The sequence below is a fragment of the Meleagris gallopavo genome, chromosome 14 (assembly GCF_905368555.1).
Source record: "Meleagris gallopavo chromosome 14, MGAL_WU_HG_1.1, whole genome shotgun sequence".
NCBI lineage: Eukaryota > Metazoa > Chordata > Aves > Galliformes > Phasianidae > Meleagris > Meleagris gallopavo.
The window spans coordinates 15,864,516-15,889,823 of record NC_139417.1 but is presented as its reverse complement, the minus strand read 5'-3'; the positions used below and the strand labels follow the sequence as shown (position 1 = coordinate 15,889,823).

At 46.7% G+C, this 25,308-nt stretch overlaps 1 protein-coding gene across 12 annotated transcripts in view; it reads left to right on the top strand.

Annotated features, from left to right (window-relative positions):
* FOXP1 (forkhead box P1) overlaps positions 1-25,308 on the top strand; it is a 341,328-nt gene that overhangs the window by 229,208 nt on the left and 86,812 nt on the right. For all 12 annotated transcript variants that reach the window (XR_014886272.1, XM_085235545.1, XM_085235546.1 and 9 more), the window contains one exon: positions 7,745-7,876. Coding sequence is in view for 11 of the 12 variants with exons in the window: in XM_085235545.1 (XP_085091671.1) it covers positions 7,745-7,876 (132 nt within the window). In the remaining variant the exon portion in view is untranslated. The remainder of the gene's footprint in view (positions 1-7,744; positions 7,877-25,308) is intronic.

Below are 25,308 nucleotides of genomic sequence, written 5' to 3'. Positions count from 1 at the left end.
AATTTGTGTACTTTTATCATCTCCCCTCTTACTCATCTCCCGCTAAACTAAACACTCCCACCGTTATCAATCTTCCCTCCTATCTGCTGAGGCCTCTAATCACTTTTGTCGCCTCTTTCTGAGCTTTGCCTGTTTTTTTGCCCTACCACAGCCTTTAAAACAAGGCTCGGAGGAGCTGCCCTGAGTCAGGCAGCAGCACGCGCTGAAGCCCCGCGGTGTGACTTGCAGCACTGGTTCCCCACGTTGGGGCTGTCCCAGCACCGTGTTTCCTTCGCTCCGCCAGCAGCGGTGATGAGCCGCAGTGACGGGCTGTGTTGGTGAGCACAGGTTTGTCACAGGATGTTTTGGAAAACAAGCTTCGGCTGTGTGCCTTCTTTTGTTGACTGCACGGGGAAGCGTGCGAGCAGCTGTATGCAATGTACTATTTATGTTGTAGCAACAGAAAGGCACTCTTGCTTCTCCCCCCCACCTTACCCTCTTCCCTATTAAAAAATATGAGAACTTCCCGTGCTTTTGACATCCAAGAAAAACGCTGCTCAGCAGTGAATAGTCCTCCAAATATTCAAAGGTCTGGTTCACTTTTGGATAAACACAGTAGTTCAGAATCTGATCTCGAGCCTACAGAAACGAGCTGGAAATCCCATAAGATTTTTTTCATCGCTCAGACATAGTTCAGTTCTGGTTCAGTTTGTGCTGGGAGCCAAGATTTGTATCCTTTCTCATTTTACCAGGATGTGTTGGCCCATCCCTCCTTTCTTGCTGGTACAGACCGCTACATGCTGTGAATCTTGACATGCCAAAATAAAGAGAGCCATTTTTAATGTTTGGGAACTTTTTGCCAGATGCTTTTAAAATGGCTTTGATGAGTCTTGACTGTGACTCTTTAGAAGAGGAGACAGAAGGTGTTTTTACAGTACAACCGCCTGAGGGTTTCATTTGTGCCTCAAGAATGGGATTTTTGTAGCCTTTGTCATTGCTGTGGCTGGTTGGGGGCTCACACGTTTTGGGTGCCTGCAGAATTTGACCTCTCCTTCTGCTCTGTTGCAGTCTGTTCCCTTCTCTCCCACTCACGTCCCGTGATATTTGAATAAAAGACCTTGACCACCTTTCCCCCCAGGTTGCTGGAATCCGTGGTTAAGGTATCAAGTTAAAATCATGTTTGGAGATGAATCCATTCTTTCCTTCTGTGTGAGGCAGGTCCCTGCCACTAAGCAGAGCCCTGCCAACCTTGGGGATGGGATGGGAGCACTCAATCTGCTTGTCCTCTGTTGGAGTAACCTCATTACCCCTGGGGATGGAGGTGGGCACAGGCAGCTCCATCAGAGAGGTTTGAAACAAAGTGTTTCCAGTGCCTTTTTCTGGAGGGAATCTCCATAGCCGATAGCCAGGGTCTATTCCAGAGGAAAGAAGCTAAGTCTGCTGAAGAAAAAAGCCTCATCTTCTTTCCTTATGACTGAACTATTCTAGGAGATGCTTCAGCACGAGGCATGCTGCCAGCTCCCTTGCTCTAAGGCTGACCCCTGTCACTTCAGGGACAGGATGTGAGTCGGGGTTTGTACACGTGGTCCTCCAGGTCCCTTCTCTTTTTCCAGCATGGGAATCACCCATTAGTCACTTGGCTAAGCGTAGTGTCTGAGCAGAGCCTTGGGGGCCGGCAGATCGCTGTGTTCGAGCGCAGGCTTGCTGCTGCAGCTCTGCTGGCTGAGGAGCTGGCTGGTGGCCCCTTGCTGGGAGCCAGACTTGCAGAGCTGTGGCTGAGTGGGGCTGCAGGAGCCCCCAGAATCCTTCTGTGGCACCTTGCAGGGCAGACCGGGGTTTGGGTCTTCAGCTCTTCCCCACCACGGTGCTGGGGAGCGCTGCTGGGGCTCTCGGCCTCTGCTTGTTGTGGTGCGTGGCACTGAGGGCCAGGATGGGGGTACAGGGAAGCAGTACATAGCGGCTCGCTTCCCAGTTCTGGAGGAAGATGAAGGGGCTGGGTACGAATGTCAGGGGGAATAAGTGCTGCAAGAACATCTGCTTCTCTCTTTTGCATCTTCTACATTTCATTCCTCCTCTTCGTTTTGGTTCCTTTCCTATCCTCTCTAGTCGGTTGTTCTCACCTCCCCCTGTTCTGTTCCTCCCAGAGGAACAGCACTACCCACTGCTGTCGCTTTGCACTATTTCTTTTTTTTTTTTTTCTTTCCCTTTTGCCTACTGCTCCGCTCCTCGCCGTTTCCACACATTGCTGGGCTCAGGCTGTCGGAGCAGAACTGCAGCAGGGCTCCCCTCCAACGTGCGAGTTCCCTCTGCGCGCCCGCCTCCTCCCAGCGCTCCCCTACATCTGCTGCTCCCAGAGAGGAGGTGTCGCGGAGGGGAGCAGAGGAGGCAGGAGTGGGAGAGACACGAGGCAGCTCCGAGCCTCACTGCATCCGGGCGTCGGAGCTTGCGAGCTGCGTCTTGCTGCTCCGCTCGGAGCAGCTGCAGAGCGAGCGGGGTGTGAGGACAGATGGGAGCTGAGAAGGAAGAGAAAGTGCTGGCTGAGCCTAAATTGCCCCTCGTCCCGCTCTGGAGAAACAAAGGTACTCGTCTTGCTCAGTGGCAGCGAGGAGCCCTTCGGTTTCAGCTGTGCCGGTGCTGGGAGGCCGTTAGCTGCCACACTGGCCGTCCCTGTGTGCCTCAAGCCGCTGGGAAAATTGGGAAAAACCAATGGTGGGAATGTGGCGTGCCTGGGGATGTGGAGCCGGGCTCCTCCAGTGATCCCGGCTGCGTAAGGGTGCGGCCGGGCGTTGTTCTGGGAGGGCAGTAGGAGCACCTCGCTTCTGCAGCCTGGAGTGAGGTGCCAGCACATTTTTTCCAAGGGTAGTTTTTGCCCTTCGAATATCTTCTGTCTCATCTCCCTCTTCTTGTTGTGTTGTGTTTTGTGTTCTAATGACCATAACTGAAATAATGATTATGTTGGCTGGCGAGCAACTTCGCAGATTTATTGCTTAGACACTTCAGATGGCCGTGGGACCGGCTCTGATTTCTGGGAACGCTTCCTTCCTTCTTTCTCAAGTTGCTCTCCTGATGGGCAGCTTTGTCCACCTGGAAAGGCCCAAAATCCTTAGGAATCTGGAAAAACACATGGGATTTCATTTTATGCCCTCCCTGCAACTTCTTTGTGCATGGTTCCTCATTGCAGAGGCAGCCAAGCACCCTGGGATGCAGCAGGGTATGGCAGACACAGCTTCTGCTGGGTGCTCATCTCCTGGTTGCCTTGCACCAATGCGTACTCCTCTCCTCGTGTCCTCTGTTTCCCTGCCGTGGCCAGAGCAGCCTTCCCATGCACAGGTGCAGGAACAAGCTTCTCCTCCCACTGGAGTTGCTCCCTCATAGCTGTAGGTCTTCTTAATTCATTAAGAGCTGATTGATGTTATTATCAACTCCAGCAGATGGAAAGGGAGGAGCTTGAAGTCTTCTTCCTCAATAGGCTGATGGAAAAACAGTTTGGAAGTCACTGCCTTGTTGTACTGGCTCCAGCGGTGGAACAAGTTAGCAACAGGCTCCATAGGACTGGATCTTGTTACTGTTTTCCTTATGTACTAATACAGTAAGCAAGTGTATGGCTTTTTAGCAATACTTCTATTTCTGAAGTTCTACTCCCTTTTTCCACTGTATTTCCCTGTCCCAGCTCCCATCCTCAATCAGGACTTTCCGGTCAGTTGAAGGCAGAGGCAGCGCTGCATTCTTACTTGTGGAGCAAAACTTCCCTTAAGAGGATGGTGAAACAGAAAGATTGAATTGCTTGCGTGAAAATGTCAAATTACACCAGTAACTTCAGTGATAACAGTGCCGGATGTTCTGGGCAAACAACAGCTGGGCAAACAAGTCGCGTTCTCATCTATCTTGCAATAAAATTGTCTTGGTCATCTCAGGCGTGCACTTTGTTTTTTCCCTAATGCTTCAATAGCTGGCAAACAGGAAAGGACTGCCACTGCCCTGAGCATAGGGAGAGAGGGTCCAGGGGGGCTTTCTGCCTCAGTACTGCTGCGACTCAGATCTGTGGCATCGTTCAGTGTGTCCGGATTCACCTCATAGTGAGTTTGGTGCTAACATTTTACCCGAGTTAGGTGGCCGCCAACGTTTGCTCCCAGATACCATTCCAAGTTTGTGTAACGTCTCTGAAATGCAACATTTCAACTGCCTTCTTACTGTTCTGTTTTACGCAAGAAAATCTCCTTATCTCTCGGTGATTTCCAGCGGATAAGAAATCAGCTCAGGACTTGCGCCGTATCTTGCATTTAGGCGTAGCACAGAGCAGAATCAAGATGACTCGGTTGGTAGCGAGCCTTTTACTGAAGTCATCTTTTGAAATCTGTGTTGATAGCTACCCCAAATTGTTTGCGTCTTACAGTTAAACAAGAATTGTGGCACTTAGGAGATGCGCTTGTTAGGGGACGCTTTTCTTTCCCTTTCTTTGCTAAGTGGAGAGATTTTCTGTTTGCTGTGCGGAGGGGAGGATGATTGCCAAAGCAGTGTAGTAGTATCTGCTGGAGGCTGGGATTGCTGCTTGGGTGTACTTGCTCAGGGAGCTTGGGTGGCATCGGGTGCTCTTGATGTCCCTACCTGCTGGCTGCTAGCGAGCGCAGTGTTGCACCAGTTGGGGCTGATTTACTGCAGCCCCAGCACTTGTTCACTTGTGGAAGTGCACGCATGTCGTGTAGATTTAGGCGGTAGCTATGGCAGTCGGGAGGAATGCATGAGAAGAGCTTGGAGATGTCAGAGCACCCGCTCGCAAGGAAAGGACCACATTAGTAGAGCTGCTGGCTAGCGGTAAATAGTCCTGGCACCCTTGTTTCGGGACTTGGCAGCAGCAGGAGTTGAACCGAGTCCAGCTTTACTCTCTACTGCCTGTTCACTAAGTTGAGGACAAGGCAGATGATTAAGGAAATGTGGGGAAACTGCTACAGAAGCTTTTGGAAAGATAAGAGACTTCGGTCTCCATGTCTGACAGTCTGGCACTTTTCGCTAGCATTGAATTCACATGCAAATCAAACGCAACATCTACTCCCACAGGAAGCTTTATTAATGTACAGGCCTGCTCGTGAATCTCTGTGCTGATGAGAGTTGTGGGACCGACTTTATCGTCGAATTGATTTCCCTCTGCATCATCATTGGTGTTCTGTGTGGCTGAGCAGTTTTCTGAACAGGGCTAGCTGTCCTTCACACATCCCATTGTGTGCAAGGGGTGTGGATGAGGCTTCGAAGGGATGGAGTAGGTGTTCTTGTTGCAAGATGAGAAGGAGTGAGCAGTGAAATCCAGAAAGGATAAGTGAGTTGGGATCCCACCATAGACACAGTAGTTTGACACAGATGTTTGGTGAGAATGAGATCTGAGCTGCAAACAACCTTCCACATCTTAAACCCAAGCTCGTCACAAGCTTAGCTTTTATTGCTGCCGCTTATTTATGAACAGAAGAGCAGCATCTTGAGAGAAAAGCTGAGGGAAATGCTGTTTCAAGCCACAATCTGCCAAGCTGTGCACTCACCTACACCTCTGTCATCCTGCCTTTGCTGCTCGTGTCCATCCACACCGCTCCTCACAGCTGCCTCATCTGTCCCTGAATGGTGCATGGCTGTGCGGGTGCAACAGGAGCGGGGCAGAGCACTGAGTGCTCCCCCAGTTCCCCACCGGCGGGCAGAGATCTGTGCCGGCCTGGCCACTCCAGCAGAAAGCAGGCATTTCTTGCACGGCTACTCGTTTCTGGGAATCTTCAAACATTTCTGGCAGCCAATTTTAGTTGTGCAACCTCTCAGCTGCCAGAACGGATAGAATATGATCATATCACATGAAATGCATGCAGGGTCTGCTATAGCAACTGTATTTCAAAGAGACAACACATATGGTGGCTGGTTCTTTTTGGAATAATATCTATAAGTTGATGATGTTTTATTCAAAAAGGCTGTAGCTTGAAAGGTTACGGATGTTCTGATTGTTTAGTGTATGATTAAAGAAAGGCTTCCGTGGTTTTTTTGGCCTGTTGAATCCAATTACTGGGAAGTAGAATGATCATTTGATTGCACATTTACCTGGAATTATTCTTCTGCAGAGCCAGTCTTAATAATATATAATAACATGTTGCGTTTGTGTGGTATAGAGCTTCTTGTCTGAGCAACTCAGAGTGCTTTACAAGTATTCATTAATTAAATAAGCCATACAACACCCCTGTTAAGTAGGTGAGTATTTGTTGCCCATCCCTTTACATTTTGTAGCATTTTTTTCCTGCCCACCCTTGAAGCTGCCTTAACAGCTAAATAAGCCAATTCAATAAAAATTGCGTTTTTTAACGGCACTTAGCACTTTCAGCATAAAGTCTTCCTTGGCTGCCTTTTATTGCACCATGTTTGAGGTGCTGCGGGTGCACGAAGCATCAGCTGCCCACCTGGAAACGCCAAGTCCGATTTCAGCTTCTGCAAGCCAGGCTCTGTTGGGAAGAGTCTTTCTGATCCAGTGGAGACTTGTCGTTATGCTGGGACAGACAGTGTAGCTGAGTGTGATGAGGTCTCTTCCCCAGCTCCCTGCCATTGTCAGTGCTCTGGCAGCACAGCTCCGGGTGCCACGTCCCATCAGAAGCCAGGCTGCGCTGCGGGATGGCGGCTCCAGGCCTGCAGGCCCTGCAGTGTGCGCCTCATCCTCAGGGCCACGCTGTGCTCCACATGGCCATGGAGCACTTGGCAGCTTGGAGATGCATGAAGCATATCTGACTCCTTAATTAAATAGGTATTAATTAAATCACTCGGAGAGCGTACACAGTAGGAGTGGGGAAGGCTTTTTCCCTCCTTCCATGTAGGCATCTTGCACAGGGACTATTTTTCTTGTTTTACATTAATGAAGTCTTCAGCCTTCCCACTTTTCCACCTACGCATGTACTGAACGTCTCCAAGGAGACCAAGGAAGCCCGCGTCCGGCTGGTGGAGCCTGCAGGAGCCAAGGGCTGCCATCTCACAGCTGAGCCTTGGCCGGGCCACAGCCAAGGGGTCAGCCTCATCTTTTGGTCATTTGGACCAGTGCAGAAGAGGATGTACTTGCTCCTTTTCCTGCTTTCCCTCCTGCTGTTTTTACCCCACCTGATGAGGAACTTGGGCCTCACAGAGCAGCTGGCTCCTGTGCTTGGCACTGCTTTTCTCTCCCTTTGTGAGGAACTGTGCAGAGATCTACCACTGAGTGATGCACTGCTGGTACTTTTGGTTACTGTGTCCTCATCCCTCCATCGCGTAACACTGCAGCGTCCCTTTGCTGCTCTCCCACAGGCCTCCTGCCATAGCTTTCTAGAAACTTCTCTGCCTTCCTGTGCTGCTCAGGAGAGCAGGTGGTGATACGTGCCCTTCTGTAAACCTGCCCTGAACCCTGCAGAAGAGGAGCATGAAAGCCATTAGCACACAGGGCTGCTAGGGAGCACACAGGGCTGTGAGCTGCTCCAGGAGCAGGGTGTCAGTAACCCAGTGGTGTCACTGCGGGGACTTCTGGGGTTACTCCTAGTACCCACACAGAAGCTGAACTTGAGATGCTGCTGTTCTTCTCCGTGGTCAAAATGGGAGATGCATTGGGTGGATGTCACCTTGTTGTGTTGAGATGTTTTCAATGCTGCAGTGTTTCCTGGGTGGATGTGCTTTGGGACTGTTGTGGTGCCCAGTGACTCAAAGGGTGTCTTGACCAAATGCTGTGCCTGTAACTGCCCACCTCTTCTCTGCTGCAAACTCAGTTTTCAAAACTCTTTCCTCACAGGCTCTCCAGGTAGCACGGCAACTTCTACTACAACAGCAGCAGCAGCAGCAACAGCAGCAACAACAGCAGCAGCAGCAGCAAGTTAGTGGATTAAAGTCTCCGAAGAGGAATGACAAACAGCCGGCCCTGCAGGTAAGGCAGCCTTTGTGCTTTGTGGGGGGCTCCTGTGAGTGGAAGCTGAGTGGATGCTTTCACTGTGAGTGCTGGCATGAGACTTTCAGGAGCATCTGGTTTTGAACCAGTTTCCTCCAGGGGAAGTGACAGCAGCTGTGGCTCACGTATGTGGGAGCAGCTAGATGCTCTTGAAAATCCCACCCATGATGTCTTTACAGATCTGCAGTGTGTACTCCTAGTGTCTAGTAGGGGTGGATTATTACAAAATGGAATAGCTTTTGTTACAGTGTCAGTTCGCATAGGAGATTTGCGTTAACATTTCTGTTTGATTGCTTTTCAGTTTGTAGTCTGTGTTCGCTCAAACTGTTGATTTGCTGTGTCAAGGATATTGGGAAAATGTTAGGATATCATATCATCAGTGTGGTTTTTTTCCCTTTTATTTTCTGCTGATTTATGGACATCTTCATGAGCAAAATCTGAATATTACCAGGCTTTGCGCTGTTATGAATTCAGAAAGCTAAAACCAATACAGCACTCCCAAACAGAAGATGTATGCACACATACGCGGCTTTGGAGTGCATTCTGCTAGTCTTGTGGGATAAATCATAGGAGTTAAAGACAAAAAAGACCTATTAGGTCATGTATCATATTTTCCTTTTTTTGCTATTCTCGTGTTAGAAATCCCAAGTGGTGGTGGGACCGCTATTATTTTCCTTCGGATGGTTTTCCATAACAAAGCACGCACTCAGGAACTTTCCACTTTAATTCCGTCCTCTTGCTCCAAGTAATACTGCTTGTATAAATACTGAGTCAGTCCCTTGCCTTGCCTCGTGTTCACACTCCTCAAACATCTGAGATACTAACATGTACTTGCCAGTTTTGGCAAATTATATGTATCTAGATCTTTATGTTTCGTAAACCGGCACTTGTAGACCCTTGACCACTTCTCTGGCTTGCAGCTGGTTATTGCGTTTATTATTGCTCTCTTTGCAAATGCAGTGTGTCACTGTGCTTTTGATAATAAGTTACTGAATACAGCAGCTCAGTTGTAGTCATACAAAACCCTGTAGCTGGGACATTTATCTTATCTTGCTGTTCTATATCTGATGCTTCAGCCTCTGTAGCCCCAAATTCTTTCCGAATGTTTTTTTCAGTTGTTGTCATAGCACATTGTCAAACTCGTGTCTGTTTTGCTCCTTCTAATTTTTTTTTAGTTTGATATACTATCACCATGAGTTCCCTGACAGCATTGCTGCTTCTCTTGCCTTGTATATGTGCTTCAGATTATTTTCCTCCAAAAATACAGATCCTAGTCTCTTTAAATATGTAGTAGAAGGTGGAAGGTAGAGCTGGAGTCACTAAAGGCCTTGACATTCAAGCTAGAAGACCCAGTCCTGTAGTCCTTACCTGAATAAAGCTCATCGTGACTTAAGGGAGGTTTTGCCTGAGCAAGGATTATCTATTAACTGCAGCCCTTGGTCCAGCAAGGACAACTTCTAGCTTTGGTGTAGTGATATCATCTTCAAAGCATTCTGCAAATACTGATCTCCAAAACATCCCCAGAAGGAAAGTCTGATAAGTAAGTAGCATTATCCCACTTCTGGATGGGGAAACTGAGGGAAGCAGGTGAAATGACTCGCTTAGGATCGCAGAGGGAATTGGTTTTAGGGGTAGGATTAAGATTCATGAGTTCCTGGCTCCCACTCCTGTGCTCAGGCTGCTGGACAACACCTCACGCTTTATAGCTGAGCTATTATTCTTTTGGAAACTATGAAGCATTTTGTCATTGGGCAAATATACGTTTTATTGGCAGTGTAGAGGGCCATAATCCAAACCGTTACATTAATGCTTTCAAAAATATTTTATTTGGTAAATCCATAGCTGATCCATATGCCTTTTAATAGACTCTTCCACTGGGGACATTTTTAATGAGAGATTGCGCTGGCTAGGTCCAGTGTCAGGTACTAAAAGAAGTGCTTTGTTGTGCAGATGTCTTAAGAATAGCTCCAGAGGATGAAATATGACTGTGTTGACCTTTCAGCTGTGAGCTTATTTGTCAGGATTCAAATAAGTTGAAAGGATCAAACCAAACAGTTTCCGTAGTCAGACTGGGAATTGTGTTGCAGAGGTCAACAGTGAAGGCCACATCGCGGATTCCATAACACAGCCAATTGTTGGTACGTATTAAAGTACTGGAGCAGCTCCTGCAGTCAGAGACACAATTAAAATTCTAATTTATTAATGTATACAGAGAGCTGGCCCAGCCTGTCACTCACTGATTCAAACGACTGACTGCCCAGTCTTTTTTTTTTCCTCCTTACTCCTGGAGCTTTTGCAGTCTTAAATGTACTGGAAGTCCTCTGGAATAGAACAGACCTCCAGCACATCCATAACACCCGTGTATGGCTGTGAGGAAACCACGGCCCTTGGCTTAGGGTGTTGGAGTAACACTGCACACACAGCCACCCACAGCCCCGGCATCGCATCTTACCGTGCTGACAAGGCAGTCCCTGCTCTGACAGTATGTAAAATAAATAACGAGGGTGGTGGAAACGTGCCCGTATTTTGGAAAATTTTCTGGAATAATGAAGCGAACCATCTTTGTGCTTTGCTAATGCACTGGGGCTGCTTGAGGCTGAGTCTCCCAATAAGATGCTCTTTGGTCCTTTGGGGCCACGGTGCTAGAGCCTGGCTCAAGGAGAGCCCCAGCCATCGTGGGCTGAGCAATTCAATGCCAGTATGCATGTTTTGTCATGTAAACCTGACTGGCACAAACAGATGTGCAGAATTAATCTGGTGAGTGCGGTGTGGCTAATCTGTTATTGTCTCGTGGATAATTTCCTGTGTTCCCTCTTTATTGGCCGATCAAATAGCCACAGTGCTTAAATACGCGCCGGCATGGCAGGGCATTGCTGGGTCAGCCTGCCTTGAATGGCACACACACAGCAGTGGGTCAGCCGTCGTCCTGGGGATCTCTTGACCTCGGTAATGGCGCCCAGAGACCTGCTTTTAGCAAATGTTGAGATACTCTGTTAGAAGGACTTGGACACAGGAGTGGAGATGTGCTCTGCTGATAGCTGAAAAAAAAATAAATCTCCAAATACACGATGACTCACATTTTGAGCCTATCTCACACTGCTGTGCTTTAGATTTGGCAGTGACCTCCGGTTTCGCAGCCTGATGACACTCAAAAAAAAAGAAAATGGAAAGTTAAGGAATGGATTTAGTAACAGCAATTGGGAAGAGAATATAAGAAATATCAAACCCACAAAAATTACTTGAAGTGAAAAAAGGCTAATGCACAGTTGATAATATACTTGCCATAATGTTAGATCTCCTTGAAACTGAGAAACAAATAATTGAGTGGGCCAGGTACGCTTAGGATTTTGAGAATTTGCACATTTTTCCTGGCCAAGATAAATATGTCTTTGTATTAATAGATATATTGATTAAAATTTGCAGCTTTAATTGCTGTGATGTTCTTAACGATTATTCATTTTGGTTCTTCAGGCATTTTAGTTGTTGGCAGGAGCACACAGGTTGGAAACAAATCAAGAGACACATTTTCTCCCAAGAAAGTAAAAGTGCATGTGTGTTTTGGCAATACTAAAAATACAATTTTTTTTCAAGACGTAAATGTTGTGTGTTACATTGAACTGAAAGCTGGATACTGGACTGAAAACAGATTTAGGATGTCCAAGTCAGTATCTTGCAATTTAAACTCCTCACTTGACTTCTTTACAAAATGAGATTTGTTGTATGCGAGTTAACCTGTGTGTGTTTGGAGAGAAGAAACAGTGACATTACTAAGATGGAAACTCCTGTTTTCAGTTGACAAAACAGAAAGTCAGTCTTTAAGTCATGGCCAAGGAAAGAATTTGTTTTAGATCTTCAGGGTGAGACTGGGGGAGGCAGAGGGGCAGGGCTGTCTTCGCCTTTGCATTCCGGTGCTTTTTAAAGCAGGCTCTTGGCCGGGCTTTTGTAGAATTTAATTTGCATGCTGTGTTATCTTCATGTTTCTTTTCGGTATCTTGAGCAATAGATGAGAGAGAGGGAAAATGGCAAGAGCAAGGTAATCTGTGCAGCTTGCTGTTTGGGGCAATTCGTACTGTTCTTTATGAGGACAGAAATTGTTCATTTGATGACATACTGAGCACTGCAGGGTGGATGGAAAGGTGCTCTCTGTTTCACTTGGAGCACAGAAGGAACGGTTCTATAGCTTCAGCTTTTACATGTCCTGTACCTTTTTACATAGTGTAAATTTAGCAACTGGCAGAGAAATTATGCCTCAGCAGATATTTTGGAAGGGGAAATACATTTGCAAGCATATTCATTGGATTTGTGTGAGTGTCTCTCTGATTCACTCTTAAACATGTGAGTTTATCTGAATTTGGCCTCAGTCAAACCAATGGAAATTCTGCCACCAACTTGTAGCTGGGTCAAGATTTCACTTCTGCAGTGCTTAAATAGATCACCCGTGAAAATTTCATTTGAATCTTTTTGGTGTTTTTTTTTTTTTTTCCTTTGGCAATGAAACAAAGTTGAGCATTGCTGGTTTCTGCTGAAGGGCTGCCTTTATTTTTCTTCCTCAGCCCAATTATAGGTGTTAGTCAATTCTTGGAATACGCCTGAGAAGTGCTAATATCATCAGCTCCACAAACGTAACAAAATCTGAGTCAGGTCCTCGAAATCACAAGATCAGCTCGAAAATGTTGATGCTGAGGGCTTTTTTCAGTGAAACCCAGGACCTTTTTTTTTGCTGTCCTTTTCCATTTTTTTAGCTTCTAGTACTTGGCCTTTCCAGCTTTTCAGCCTGAGCAGAAAGGTGACAAATGTGCTTGTTTTTCTCGAAATAAATCCGTGATTGCCCTGTAAATAGCTGGTTGTCCAAGTCTTGGCTGTAGGAGCACAACACGTGAGAGCTGGCAGCGGGATATGGAGCCAACATGGCCTCTCCCATGCAAGGAGGCTGGGATGCTTTGGGGCCCTGCGGATGCTGGGAGGCACCGGGGTGCTGGGGAGCAGAAGCCGGGATCCTGCATCTGCAGCCCCACCTCCTGCTGGACCAGCCCCTGTGTGATTTTATAGCAGGTTTTCTGCTTTCACACAAAACATTTGCAGAATACCTTTAAGGACGGGATTTCTGGCCAGGTTGCCGGGTTGCAGCGCTCGCTGTGCCAGAGCATGGCCTGTGCTGTCTGCATCGTGCGAGGGGAAAACAAATGAAACGTTCCTGACTGGTCAGAAACGTGTAAATTGCTGACAAAATGACACATGTAATTAAGAGTGCTCCTGCCATTTTACCTTGTGGTTTACACCTACGGTGTTGAAAAAAGAGAGTGACTCCCACCTCGCTAATTACCATTATCACTGAAATGGTAGGGTTTGAGTCATTAGTTCCATGTGCATTTAATTAGAGGAAGGCTGAAATTGGATTTAACTTATTACTTTTTCATGGATCACTTTCTTGTCATCACTTCAAATTGGATTGCAGCCCCAGGTAACTAATTATGAGCGCCACAGGATCAAGAGTGAAAAAAAGGTAATTAGGAATAACACTGTTGGACCCTTGCTGGTAGTCCACTTGTGCTTGGGAAAAAAATGAGAGCAGTATTTTGTAGTATTACAGATCGGAGAGTTAAAGGTAGGCACTATTGCTAGGAATCATGGGAGCCTGCCCCCTCCTATCGCGGTTTATATGATGTACAGCTGGGTTGAAGATGTTATATCGACATGGTTCCACAATCAGCTCCTTAATACCTAGATTAAACTTGTAAAAGCAACAGATTGGCTGTAGGTATGAGGCTTCTCAACAACTGTTTAGTCAGGGGTCCTTAGGTGCGTGATTGCAGCAGAGCTGTCAGGGCATTTTTGAGCCACGGTACGGAGAGGCGTAAGTACAGCGGGTTGGAATTGATAACAAATTAACGAACATATTAATGATCTGAAAAGATCGTTCGGGTCCTACCAGGAGATGCATATGCCAGGAGCTGAGGCTGGTGGTGGGCATCAGCAATTTGGTCGCACCGTCCTGATGGCATCGCGCTGCTGCTTCCCTGCTGTGTGCTGGAGACGTTCTGCTTTTGTTTGGCTTTCTGTGAGGAGGGCTCTGTTGGCTGGTTTGTCCTTTTGTTTTCTTTCCCTCGGTGTGCTTTTTTGATCTTGTAGGTCTGATCGCCAAGTTCTGCTTTCTTCAGAAAATACTTTAAAACAAATTGTTTTATTTCCATGTGCAGAACAGAATTCAGAACTGCAAGTAATCAATTTTATTGACACAGTCTGGAAAAAAAAATGTTGATGAGAGTTCAAGGATGTGAAAAGATTGAAATTTCCAAGTGCCCAACACTCAGTGTAGGAAAATTTCGGAAGTAATGTCATTAAGTGAAGAAATCTCTTGTGTTGGGGTCTGTGAGAGGAGAGCCTGTTTGTGGGCCCACTGTTGTTGCTGGGAGGTTGTGCAGACGATTTTTGCCTTTAAAAGTGGAAAACTTCCTTAATTTCTCATGGTAGTGAATCACAGTTGAAAGGCTAACACGATTTCCCTAAGTTGTTTAAAATGGCTTTTAATGCTCTGTTAATGTAGGCAAATATTTGTGACTCAGTGTTGGGTAAGTGATGCTTGCTCATTATTTCCTGATGCAAGCAAAGTGTAGGAAATTATGTGAACACCATGCAGAGATACTAAATAGGCTAAGAGTAACAAAACTCGGTTATAGAAATGGAGTCCTTCCTCATTTAGCTTACTTTAAAAAACAAATCTAGAGATTAAAAGACACAGAAAAAGAGAATCTCTTTTAATACGTATCAAATTGATTTACAATTTTTATACACAATATTCATCTGCGGTTGAAATGGGGGCAACCTGAGGTCAAGTGATGTAGTGTTTCCATTTTTCCATATGAGTCTCACTGTGTGTGATAAAAGCAACCTCCTTGATTTTCTAAGTCTGCAGGAATTTCTGATGAAGTGCAGAGGTCACAGTGCTGTCAATTTGAGCAGGCAGCATTTCTGAACTACTGTTGTTTTCTTTTTTTCCCTCCCCTCCTACAACCCGTGGCACGGCTCTGACACACACACACACACACACACACACACACAGCTCCAATCTGAAACTTATTAGTGCCTGGGGCTGGAGCCCGTCCAGCGGTTAGAAGAGCTGCCGGAGCACAGCGTGCCAGCCGTGGGCACGGGTACCACGGGCAGAAGGGGCGGCGAGGGGCAGCCCGGGCTGGCAGCGCGCCTGGCGGGGAACCAGCTGAGATGGGAGAGCGGCGAGATTGACGTGGTGCATCTGGGAACTGCTCGAAAAGTTTGCTTCTCGAAAAAACTACCTTCTGTGATCGTAAGGCATCATCTGTTTTCCCGCAGATATTGTTTATAACAGGGTTTTCAAGCACTTGTCAAATAACCAGGAGTGAAGGAAACAGGCTAAAAATCTCTTACCGGGATGAGTCCTGGCGTAATTGGAAAAAAGCAAAGTCTCATAATAGAACTGCACAGCTCCCAGCATCGCACGGTGCCTGAGAGGAGGCCGGGAGCCAGAAGTGCCCCGCCGTGAGCTGCGGGCATGGCTGTGGGGCGGTGATCCGAACCTGGGGATGCTGCTTCGCTCTGGTTACCGAGCTGTGAGATCATGGGCAAAATATGATAAACATATCGTGGCCGTAGCTTGCTTGTGTAACAAAAGATCAGGAACTTTTATTAAGTTTGTTTTCCTTGTCATATTGTAAAAATTTATTATGTGTACTGTGTATATTAGAAACAGATTCGGGTAATTCTGTCTAAATGAAGTCATCCCAGCTATTTCCAGACTGTCTGTTTTCGGTTGTGAATAATTTTCATACATCAGATGGTTGTCATATTTAGTCGCTCTCTACATTCTAAATAGGACAAATCCCACTGTGAATCTCCACGGACCGGAGCTGCTTCCCGGCACGGTGGTGGTGCTGCGCACGGCAGGGCCCAGCAGTCAGCTCAGCTCCTACTTTTGCGTTCACAAACAGGTTGAGCAAACACAAAACAAAGTTACGTGTGTCAGAACTCTCCTAAGTTAACAGAATCTCCTCTCTCAAAGAACGAGTGCTTTTTTCTGTTGTAACACGGGTGTAGAAGTTCACATCTCGGTGCTCAGTGCTGAAGCTTACGTCACACACACAGCTACATGCCAGCTGAGCTGCTGTGATTTTCCTAATCCTTGCGATGAGGTTTCCCTACTCAGCGTGGTGAGGCTGTCTGGGCTCCTCGTGCACTCGCTGCAGAGATCTGCAGGGATGATCACAGAGCAAATTCTGCCCTGAAACCGTCAGCTTGGCCAGAAATACTTGAGTTATAGCAGTTCAACTTTGAGAAAAAAGCGAGGGAGAAAGAGAAAAGGCATTTGATGTAGCCTGTGTGAGCGGAGCAGAGCAGCTGTTTACCTCATGTGTTTAAATCTCTAGAGCTCATATTGAAGTTTCAGGGCAACAAGTGCAACATAACAGAGTAAGTAGAAATGTAGAAAGGAAAACCGGCGAAACAATTGGGAATGTGCTTGGATGTGGCTTTGGAGCTTGACAGTTTTACAGCTGTGTAATCAGGTTGGCAAAACATTTTGTGGTGTGTGCAAAGGAAAAACTGTTGTGTTGCTGAAATATTTTTATATTCCCAGTAAATGTAATGTGCCCTTTATAAATTACTGATCTATTTAAGGTGTAACGGTAATGGCGCATAATCTCAGTGCACTCAAAGCCTAGGAAATTAAAGTAGACTGAAGGCACAAGAAAGAAATGTACTTTATGTCAAGATGAAGTTCGATGAAGCATAGAGAAGATGGAATAGATTATTAAATAAACTTTGAGGGAAGATGGAAAAGGCACCGAAATCTCTCATTTTGAAAGGAATTAGTTTACTTGATTATATGCAACTGTATCACACTCAGGGAAGTACAAGACAAATGAAAGCAAAACAAAATTTAATTGAGCTATTATTTTGCAGACTTTGGCTCCGTTTCAGACAGCCTAATCAAATTGTGCTTTGCTCAAATAACTAATGTTAAATGCAGTCTACCAACAGATGTTTAAACAGAGACTAATTGGAAAATCTACATCCTGAGTTTAGTGCGTCTCGCTGAAAAAGTTTGGAAATGGGATGGTGAGGAGGCAGGACGCCAGGAGGACGTCAGGTGGCACAGGGGTCTGGAGGCTCTGTCACTTACAGCATGTATTTTTTTGAGCAGTATGAACTCAAAACCCTGCTTTAACTTGGTAACCTGGGTGGCTTATGTGGGTGTCAGCTCTGCAGCCGTGCAGCCAACTGGATATCTCAGACATGTTGCAGCACTGGGATAAAGAGCTGTGGCCGGATTTGTCCTGGGGTAAGTGACAGTCACCAGGGTGTATGCTGGAGTGCAGGATCCCACCGAGCTGGGCTTGGCTTCCTGCAGCTTGGTTCACACCAAAGTCACCCACTGGTGCCAGTGTCATCTGCACTGGTTTGTGCAGCTGTAGCCATCAGCCCCACGGGGACTTCTTGGCAGGATGTTTTTCTCTGTGTACTGTTGCTCATTGGGATTTGGATGTTGTTCACGGTTGGTATTGGGGCAGGCACACCAGTGGGCCACCTGTTATGGCACAAGGAAAGGAGAGCTAATGTTTTGGGTGTGTATTTTGGGAACTGAGGCAGTCAGTTGTTCTGGGTGGAAGGTCGATCTACGCGGTCATGAAGCAAGAGGCAAAAATCAGAAACACCTCGTGTGACATTTCTAATCTTTCACTGGAAATAAAAAAAGAATCAGTAGAAGTGTTTTGGCTGAGTCCTAATGGCTCAGATAACACCAGCCCAGCCTGTTGGTTTCCAGCCACAGCGCGCATTCATCTTTGGATCCCACTGGTTTTGATAGCAGGACTGGATGCACCTGCACTGCTTTGTGGGTTGTCACCAGTATCACTGGCTGCGCTGCATCCTGGTGGCCCTCCCAGCCACTACTGGGGCTGAAGGAGCAGCTTGGCCCTGAAGCTGTTCCACACCCAGTTTGGAGTGGTGTTCTTCGGGGATGGGGCTGTTGTGTGCTAAGGAGCGATCCCTGGGACTGACAGCCTGCAGCAGTGTGTCTGCTGCCATCTCAGGACTGCTGCTGGTGTTCTCCAGGCTGTCTGTGCAGTGTGTAAGGGGAGCAGCCAGCCTGAGTGTAAGAAAATAAATGCTCTTTTATATATATATATATATATATGTATATATGTATGTATATATATATTTCCAAATTTACCAATTGGAAGCCTACAAAAGACAAATTATATTTTATGGCTTGTAAACAGCAGGGCAGATATTTCAGGAGAACTGCAGACAGCTGTAATTTTGTGAATGTGCACAAATTACTTGGAAAACAAATATCCCTCTGCCTACACAGCTGTATTCACCACTGTGGACCAGAATACTTTTTGCATGATGCTCACACTTGGTTCCACGGAGTATAACAACGTTTAAATGAATATAGTGTGATTGAAAAGAGGAGTTGGAATTAACGCTCTGAAAGCCTGCGTGGCTGGCAGGGATGGAGCACTGCCCCTGGTAGTGCTGGGTCTGTGCCTGCCTGGTTATCCGCGCCCAGGTTGGCTGAATGCAGAGCAGTTGTGTCATGTAATTGTGTGCTGGCAGCTCCTTCTGTTTGTCCTTCTGTTGTGCGATAAGGAGTTTACAAAGGAAAGTATGAATATCAAGAAAGAAGGCAGAGAAAATCCCCAAAAGTAAAAACATGGCCAAGCAAGTGCACGTAAAGCACCGGTTGGCAAGAGCCAAGGGCCTTGCATTGATTTTACTTTTAACTTCTGTGTTTATTCAAAGGCTGTGGATACAGGTTAACTTCCTTTGCTCAATATTTATTGCTATGTTGCTTGTCTCAACCTGGAACAATGAGTACTTTGTGGATCGGGTTAAAGGATTGTCCCATTGCACTCGGTCTCCTGCATCTCTCCCCATACCTGTGGGTTTTAAGCAGTTTATTTTAATTTCAGGTTTCTGTGCTCTGCTAGAGGAGGTGTGGGTGCTGCCCAAATCGAGTGCTACCAGGGCGGGTTCCTCCTGCCTGTGAGCAGAGGATCTGTGTGGTTACAGCATTGCCAAGGGTGACGGTGCTGCTCCCACCCTAATTTAGCGATGGCAATGACTTTGGGATGGTAGGAAAGGCCCAAAGACTCACCTTGGCCGGAGCTCAGCTGTGGGGTTTGGGAAGTAGCCCCCAGATACAGAATGATTCTCTTTGGAGCCGGAGCATTAATGCAACGCAGAGCACAACTAAGGTAGTTCTGAATCCCGTCGTGTGCAGCTGACAGCACAAGGCAAGGTATGTTTATGGCTTCCATCATTGTTATTTTTTACTTGAACTTGTTGCTTGGAAAATGTGTTCATTTTGAGTCCTCCGCTCAGCTGTGTCTACCGAGAAGAAAAACAGAGCAATTTCTTCTGGGAGAGCCCCACAGTGGACACATCAGAGCTGCAGTGACAGCTGCAAAATTGTTTTGTTGTTGTGTTGCTAATTCTGCAGTGAGTGAAGGGGACCACCCTGTCTTTAAAAAAAAAAAAAAAGAAAAAAAAAAAAGAAAAGAGGGAAAGGAAAACAAAACAAAAACCAGAAGCACTTTCAGTTTGCAACTGTGATTTTGCTGCAGAAAAACCCCAAAAACAACACAGTGCACAACCGTATGCCTTGGATGAGATGGCACAGGAATTGTGTGGGCATGATTTTGGTTCTTGTCACTTTGCCTCAAACCTGTAGGAGATCCATTTTTCTGCTTCTAGACTTTGCCACCAAACTTGAAAACATGAGGAAATTCAACTTCTGTGCATTGTGAAGTCATTGTATCCCAGCAGTGCCTGGGGGAGATGCGTGCCCTTGGGTCCTCAGCCCTCACCCTGCCCCCACGAGCAATTAAACAGCGCAGAGCTCTGTGTGTTGAAGATAGAAATACAAAAAAAAAATCACTCCTCTCTCAAAACCTCACTGTATTTTTTTTATCTCCTCGCCTGTGTGCGTTTAAAGACAAAAATGAAAAGAAATCCCAGCTCTGCATTGTTTGTGTAGGCTTATGAGCCAGATTGTACTACAGAGCACACTGATGTGTCTTCCCCTGAGGTATGGAAAGATCTATGTGTGCTAAGCAGGTGTTTTCATTTGTTTAATTGGAGCTGAGTTTAGCACAATATTACAGATAAATGAATTACACATGTTCAGTAATTCATAGAAAGTGATGGCTGTTTTGCTTTGACACTTGTCTTCAGCTCCTCACAGAGATGGAGCGTTGGCCAACATGGACAGAGGTCCTGCAAAAAAAATCCTCTATGCGTGCACAAGGAGCGCCTGAAACCTGCTTGCTGAAGCAGCCATAACTATTTTATTTTTGTTTAAACTGGAACGCTTTACGTTTTGATAGGATCTGGTTTTGACAAGCAAGGCATCCCGGGGATGCTCCTTGCTGCAGGCACCCAGTGCGGCCTCTGGGTCGTGCGCTCAGGACGTGCTGCTTTGCAAAGGATGGGCAGAACCGGTGACTCTGCGCAGCTTCCCTCGTGGCTCTGAGTTGTCCCAGCCCTTGGCCAGCGTCCAAATGGATAATTACATTGAACTTACCCAAATTTCCTCTGCAGATTCAATTGTAAACTATTTTCTCGCTCTCTCCCGCCAGCGTTGTATATAAGTGTGCTGCGCAGCGTTAAACAACTGTCACACGCAGCTCCGGGGGCTGTCGGCCGTTGGGCACAGAAAGCCAAAGGCTGCATCAAAACCTGCGGTGAACTTTAGAGGAGTATTGTTTGTTCAGTTCATAAAGTACTTCAGAGCAGGCGCTGGGATAGAGCTCGTGGTTGGAGCTGAAGTTCCCAGCAGAAGGTGCCGGCATTTCAGGCAGGCTGTGAAAAGCACTTTTTCGGAGATGACCTGAAAGCCTCCAAGCCTTCCGACAGCTGGAATTGGGTTGTTAGGGCTCGCCTCGTTCAGCCAGGAGCTGTGCACACCAGGCTGCAGTGCTCCTGCATCCTCTGGGCTAAGTGCACCCACCGAGCGAATCACAGGGGCTGAAAGTGAGCTGGAAGCGCGTACAACTGTTACTTGTGCCACTGGTTTCCTGCGGCGTGCGATTGTTCTGCGAGAGGCTCCTGGGAATTAACGTGTGTCCAATCCCACAGCCATCTCGCAAGATTTGTGGCGGTGTAATCTATAAACTCTTAATTATATAGAGAGCTGAGTAAATAGCTTGAAATTTCTTTCAACTCTTTGTTCGCAAATGTATATTGCAAAGTGCCCATCCCACATGCACACGCACACCCACCCTGTTCCTTCCTTCCTTCCTTGTTTTACACCCACTTCCACCAAGGTTTTGGCTCGGGGCATCTTTCCTTACCCAGGGAGCTCCTGCATGGCCTGTCTGCTCCAGATACCCCCCTGCACCCATCTTGAGGTGGGGCTGTCGTGCAGGTCCCCCCTCATCGTGCAGCTCATTTGGGAGCTGATTCTGCCGCTTGCAGAACTTTAATGAGATGTAAATTGTTTGTGATGCTGCCTTATTAATTGTATTGTAATTTTAAAATCATTTGCTTGTTAATTGTATTTAAATAGCTGCCACTTAGACAAGCAGAAAGTTTCCAGAAAGATAAATGGATTTCTCATTTTACCATGTCTGAAGGCGGCCCCAGTGACCTGTCGGGGCTGCTCTGACACTCCTGAAATGGAAGAGTCACTGTGTTACATGTCTGCTGGGAGCTCTCTGTGCCTGGAGAGCGAAATGTGGAGAGCGTTGGGAGCATGGGATGGAGATAGCTGGGAAGATTTTGAGGTTCTGTGGATGGTAGAGATCGGATTTGGGGGGATGTTGTGGATCAGATCTTGGAGGATGCTGTGGATCAGAGTTTGAGGGATGCTGTGGGTGCTGCTCCAGTGCAGCAGTTCAAGCCAGGGCAAGGTCCTCATCCTCAGCGCCTCCAGGGCTCTGCTGTGCACGTGTTGAAATCAGTGCTGAAATCTCTCTTCGCTCCAGCTGAGCAACACAAGGTCCCCGCTGACCTGAGCTCAGCTGGTCTTAAAGCTGATTTTGATGCTACATGGTTGCTAGCCTTGGCGGGCAGCAAACTACACCATGTCAATTGTATTTTTGTTGTATTTGAAATGCCATTCTGGAAAATGAAGAATAATCTTTTCTTATCAGTCCGTTCTCTCCTTAGATGGGCTGCAGCCCCCCCTGCCCACAGTTCCAGCTCCAGGTTCCAGCTGGTGCCGGACCCTCACTCCCTCCCTGCCTCCTCTTCCAGTGACGTTCCACGTTCCCTTCGTTTTCTTTTTGCATCTTCGTTGTGTGGCAGGACCAGTAATAATAGTTAATAATTAGCAGCTCAATAGCACTCTTCACCTTCAGAGCAGTTTTAGGCATTAAATCACTGCAGCTCTGCTGGCAATATTACAATATTGACTTGTTACTTCACCAGTGTCACTGAGGCAGCAAAAGCTGCATTTTTATGGAGGCCAAAATGGGGTCTTTTTTTTTTTTTTTTTCAGAGCACAAAATTGGCAAAAAATAAAATTTTCTCCTAGGCTGACACTTTGTTTGCCAAATTTCAGCATAGAGCCAATTTTTAAAGCTGAGTAATAAACACCTGAAAAGTTCTGGTTTATAATGGCAGTGCTGAAAAGCCATTAAATGAATGGCTCTGCTATAACACAAGAAAGCCCTCTTAAACTGCTGAAAACCCTATAAAAGCTGGACGAAGCCTTAGCCAACGCAGCCTCGCCTTTGAGCCCCGTGTTTAGAGGTGCAAAGTCAATCTTGAGGGGATCTTGCAGGGACTGGATGGCAGATGATGGGGGGCATCTCTTCTACCCTACCAATGGCTCTTTCCCTGCTACGTGGTGGTGCAAGGCTGGGAGCTGAAGTTTTGTTCCCAACCCACCTGAGCACCTCGCCACAGATGCTCCATCAGGACAGTGGTGGGGAAGGTGGGACAGAATGGCAGGGAGCAGGTGAATGCCAGGTGGGGGGATGGGGATGAGGTTTGCTGGCACATGGCACATCCCCACGAGCATTCTATGTGCACACAGCTGAGAGCACGGTAGCAACGTCACAACCCAGCTCTGGGCCTGCCCTCCTGCCAGCTCAGCTCTGCTGTGAAGAGAGCTGCCTAGTAAAACAGCACATTGACCAGCAAAAGAAATGGGTAAATGAAGGGAACAGCTATTAATGTGCCAAGCCAAGATGTGTAATTATACCGTAGGACTTTTCCAAACTAATACATGTTAAAGGTGTAAACCTATTAAAGAAGAGATTTTTCTGTACGGGGAACTTATGTAGATAGAAGGATTTACACTGTATTTTATTCTTGTATTATAAGGTATAAGGAACATTTGAGCAAATCCAGTCATTCCTATTATTACAATATCATACGTTTTTCATACCGTTTTATGTGGTTCTTCAAAAACTTTGGCACTAATTCTCTTTATATTGTTAGGAATTTTCTATTAAAAACAGAATTATTTTTCTCAAAATAGTTAATTAGAGTTTGAACTTCAAATACTGTACTTTTTCCTCCCAAGAATGAGGGTGTTAGATCCATTGTGCTGGCCAAATTATAGTTTGGATAGTTACATTCTCTCTGCTTAATCACCCTGCAGTTCCATTGGAGTGAAGGATTTGGTGCCTCGGGTGTCCTGCATTCCTTCAAGCCTCTCCTGGCCAAACCACTGCCACGAGGCACTGCAAAGATGGCTGCGTTCAGTGACAGAGCATTGCTGTCTCCTTACCAAGTGTAAATAGCATGGTTTTGCTCCTGGAGATGATTTTTTGGGCACTCGCTGCCCCTTAGCTTCATCCTTTTTGCGACGAGGGGGAAAGGAATTGCGGCAGCAGATCTGAGCAGGAAGTGGCCGTGAGTCACAGATTGCAGACAGCAGCCCTCTCCACCCTGGAGAGAGAGGGTAGGGCAGGAGGATGATGCCCTTGAAACCAGGCCCCATTTATTTGGGTAAGGTTCATGGCATTGTACGGCACTATAGGGAGTGTCTGGTCATTTGCCAGTCCCATAGGGTAACCAGGAGTCATCTCAAGGGGCTTTTTCCTTGCCAGCTGTGGAAGTCGCACTGTACTGCTGGGCCTTGGCATTTTGGAAGCACAGTGGTTGAACATGAGGACAGCCCATCACTCTGCTGCCAGATTCCAGCGCCTGTCTGACCCTGAGAGCTGCTGGCTGAACAGCTCTTCAGGAAGTAACTCAAGTCGTGTTGCTTCTGCTAAGTTCACTTTGTAAGGAAAAGATGATCAAAAGCCCTTATCTCCCTTCTAAAAAAAAAATAATAACTATCTTTCAGTGATGGAGGAAAACTCAAAACTCAAACAATGAGCCAGCTAAATACGCTGTATCAGGAAACCTCAGGGACCGCTGAAAGGAGAACAGTGGCCCATTACTGCTAAGGAGGTGTTTTATTGAAAATACGCCAGCATCCTTTCCCAACAGAGGGAGTGAAAAACAACAAGGTGTCCAATGGTAATGCTGCTTTTCCCACCAACAAGCCCCAGTGTAAGGCTGGCACTCCTGGGCGGTGTGTGAGTAAGCTGTGCGATGGACTGACAGGCGTTTTTACATGAAGGGGCCCGTATTGCATCAGATCTATTTTAACTTAAATCTGCGGTGATATAGGTGTGGGTGCAGGTGTGCGTACACGCCTTGCTGTGCAAGCAGGCATGGGTTTTTAGAAGGGTGTATTTTAGAAGGATGACTTTTAGAAGGCTGTTGTGTGGAAGGGTGACTTCTAGAAGGTTGTTCTTTATAAAGATGTTATCTCGTGGGGTTGTCAGGTGAGATGAAGAAGCGTCGCAGCCCCTGGCCCTGGAAGGGAAGTGGCCAGGAGAGGCAGTGCCCTGTCGCTGTGCTTGCCACCTTGTGTCTGCCCCATAGCAGGCACAGGATCTGCTTGGTGTGGCTGGTTGTTCAGGAGTTAATACTTTGCAGGCACATGCGTGTGATTGACATTTGTTTTGTTGATGTTGCGTTCTGTTTCTTTTCTTACCATGGCAACTTTAACATCATGACAAAACACCTACTTTTCCTCTTGGAGCCATAGCTGTTGTCATGCCCAGTAGGTTATTTTGGTATACAGTGGTTGATCTCTTCAGACAGAGGTGTTGCCATCTCCTCCCAGATAACACCTCCAGTATTTCCTCTCATCAGAAGGAATCTGTGGTTCTCTGTGTGTGAGCCCCATGTTTCGACCCAGGGCAAAAAGTGGAGTTTTAATGGAAACTGCGGCATTTCCTCCGCTGTACGTGACATAAATGCTATCTCACATAATTAAGGAAAGTAACAGAGAACAGTTAGCGGTGATTGCCTTTCAATATATTGTGTACTCTGGGGCAGAAAAATAATTTATGAATAATGCCCATGCATACTTGGAACAATTTGCACACTGTGCTGTGAGTGATGCAGGCCTGGCGGTAGGA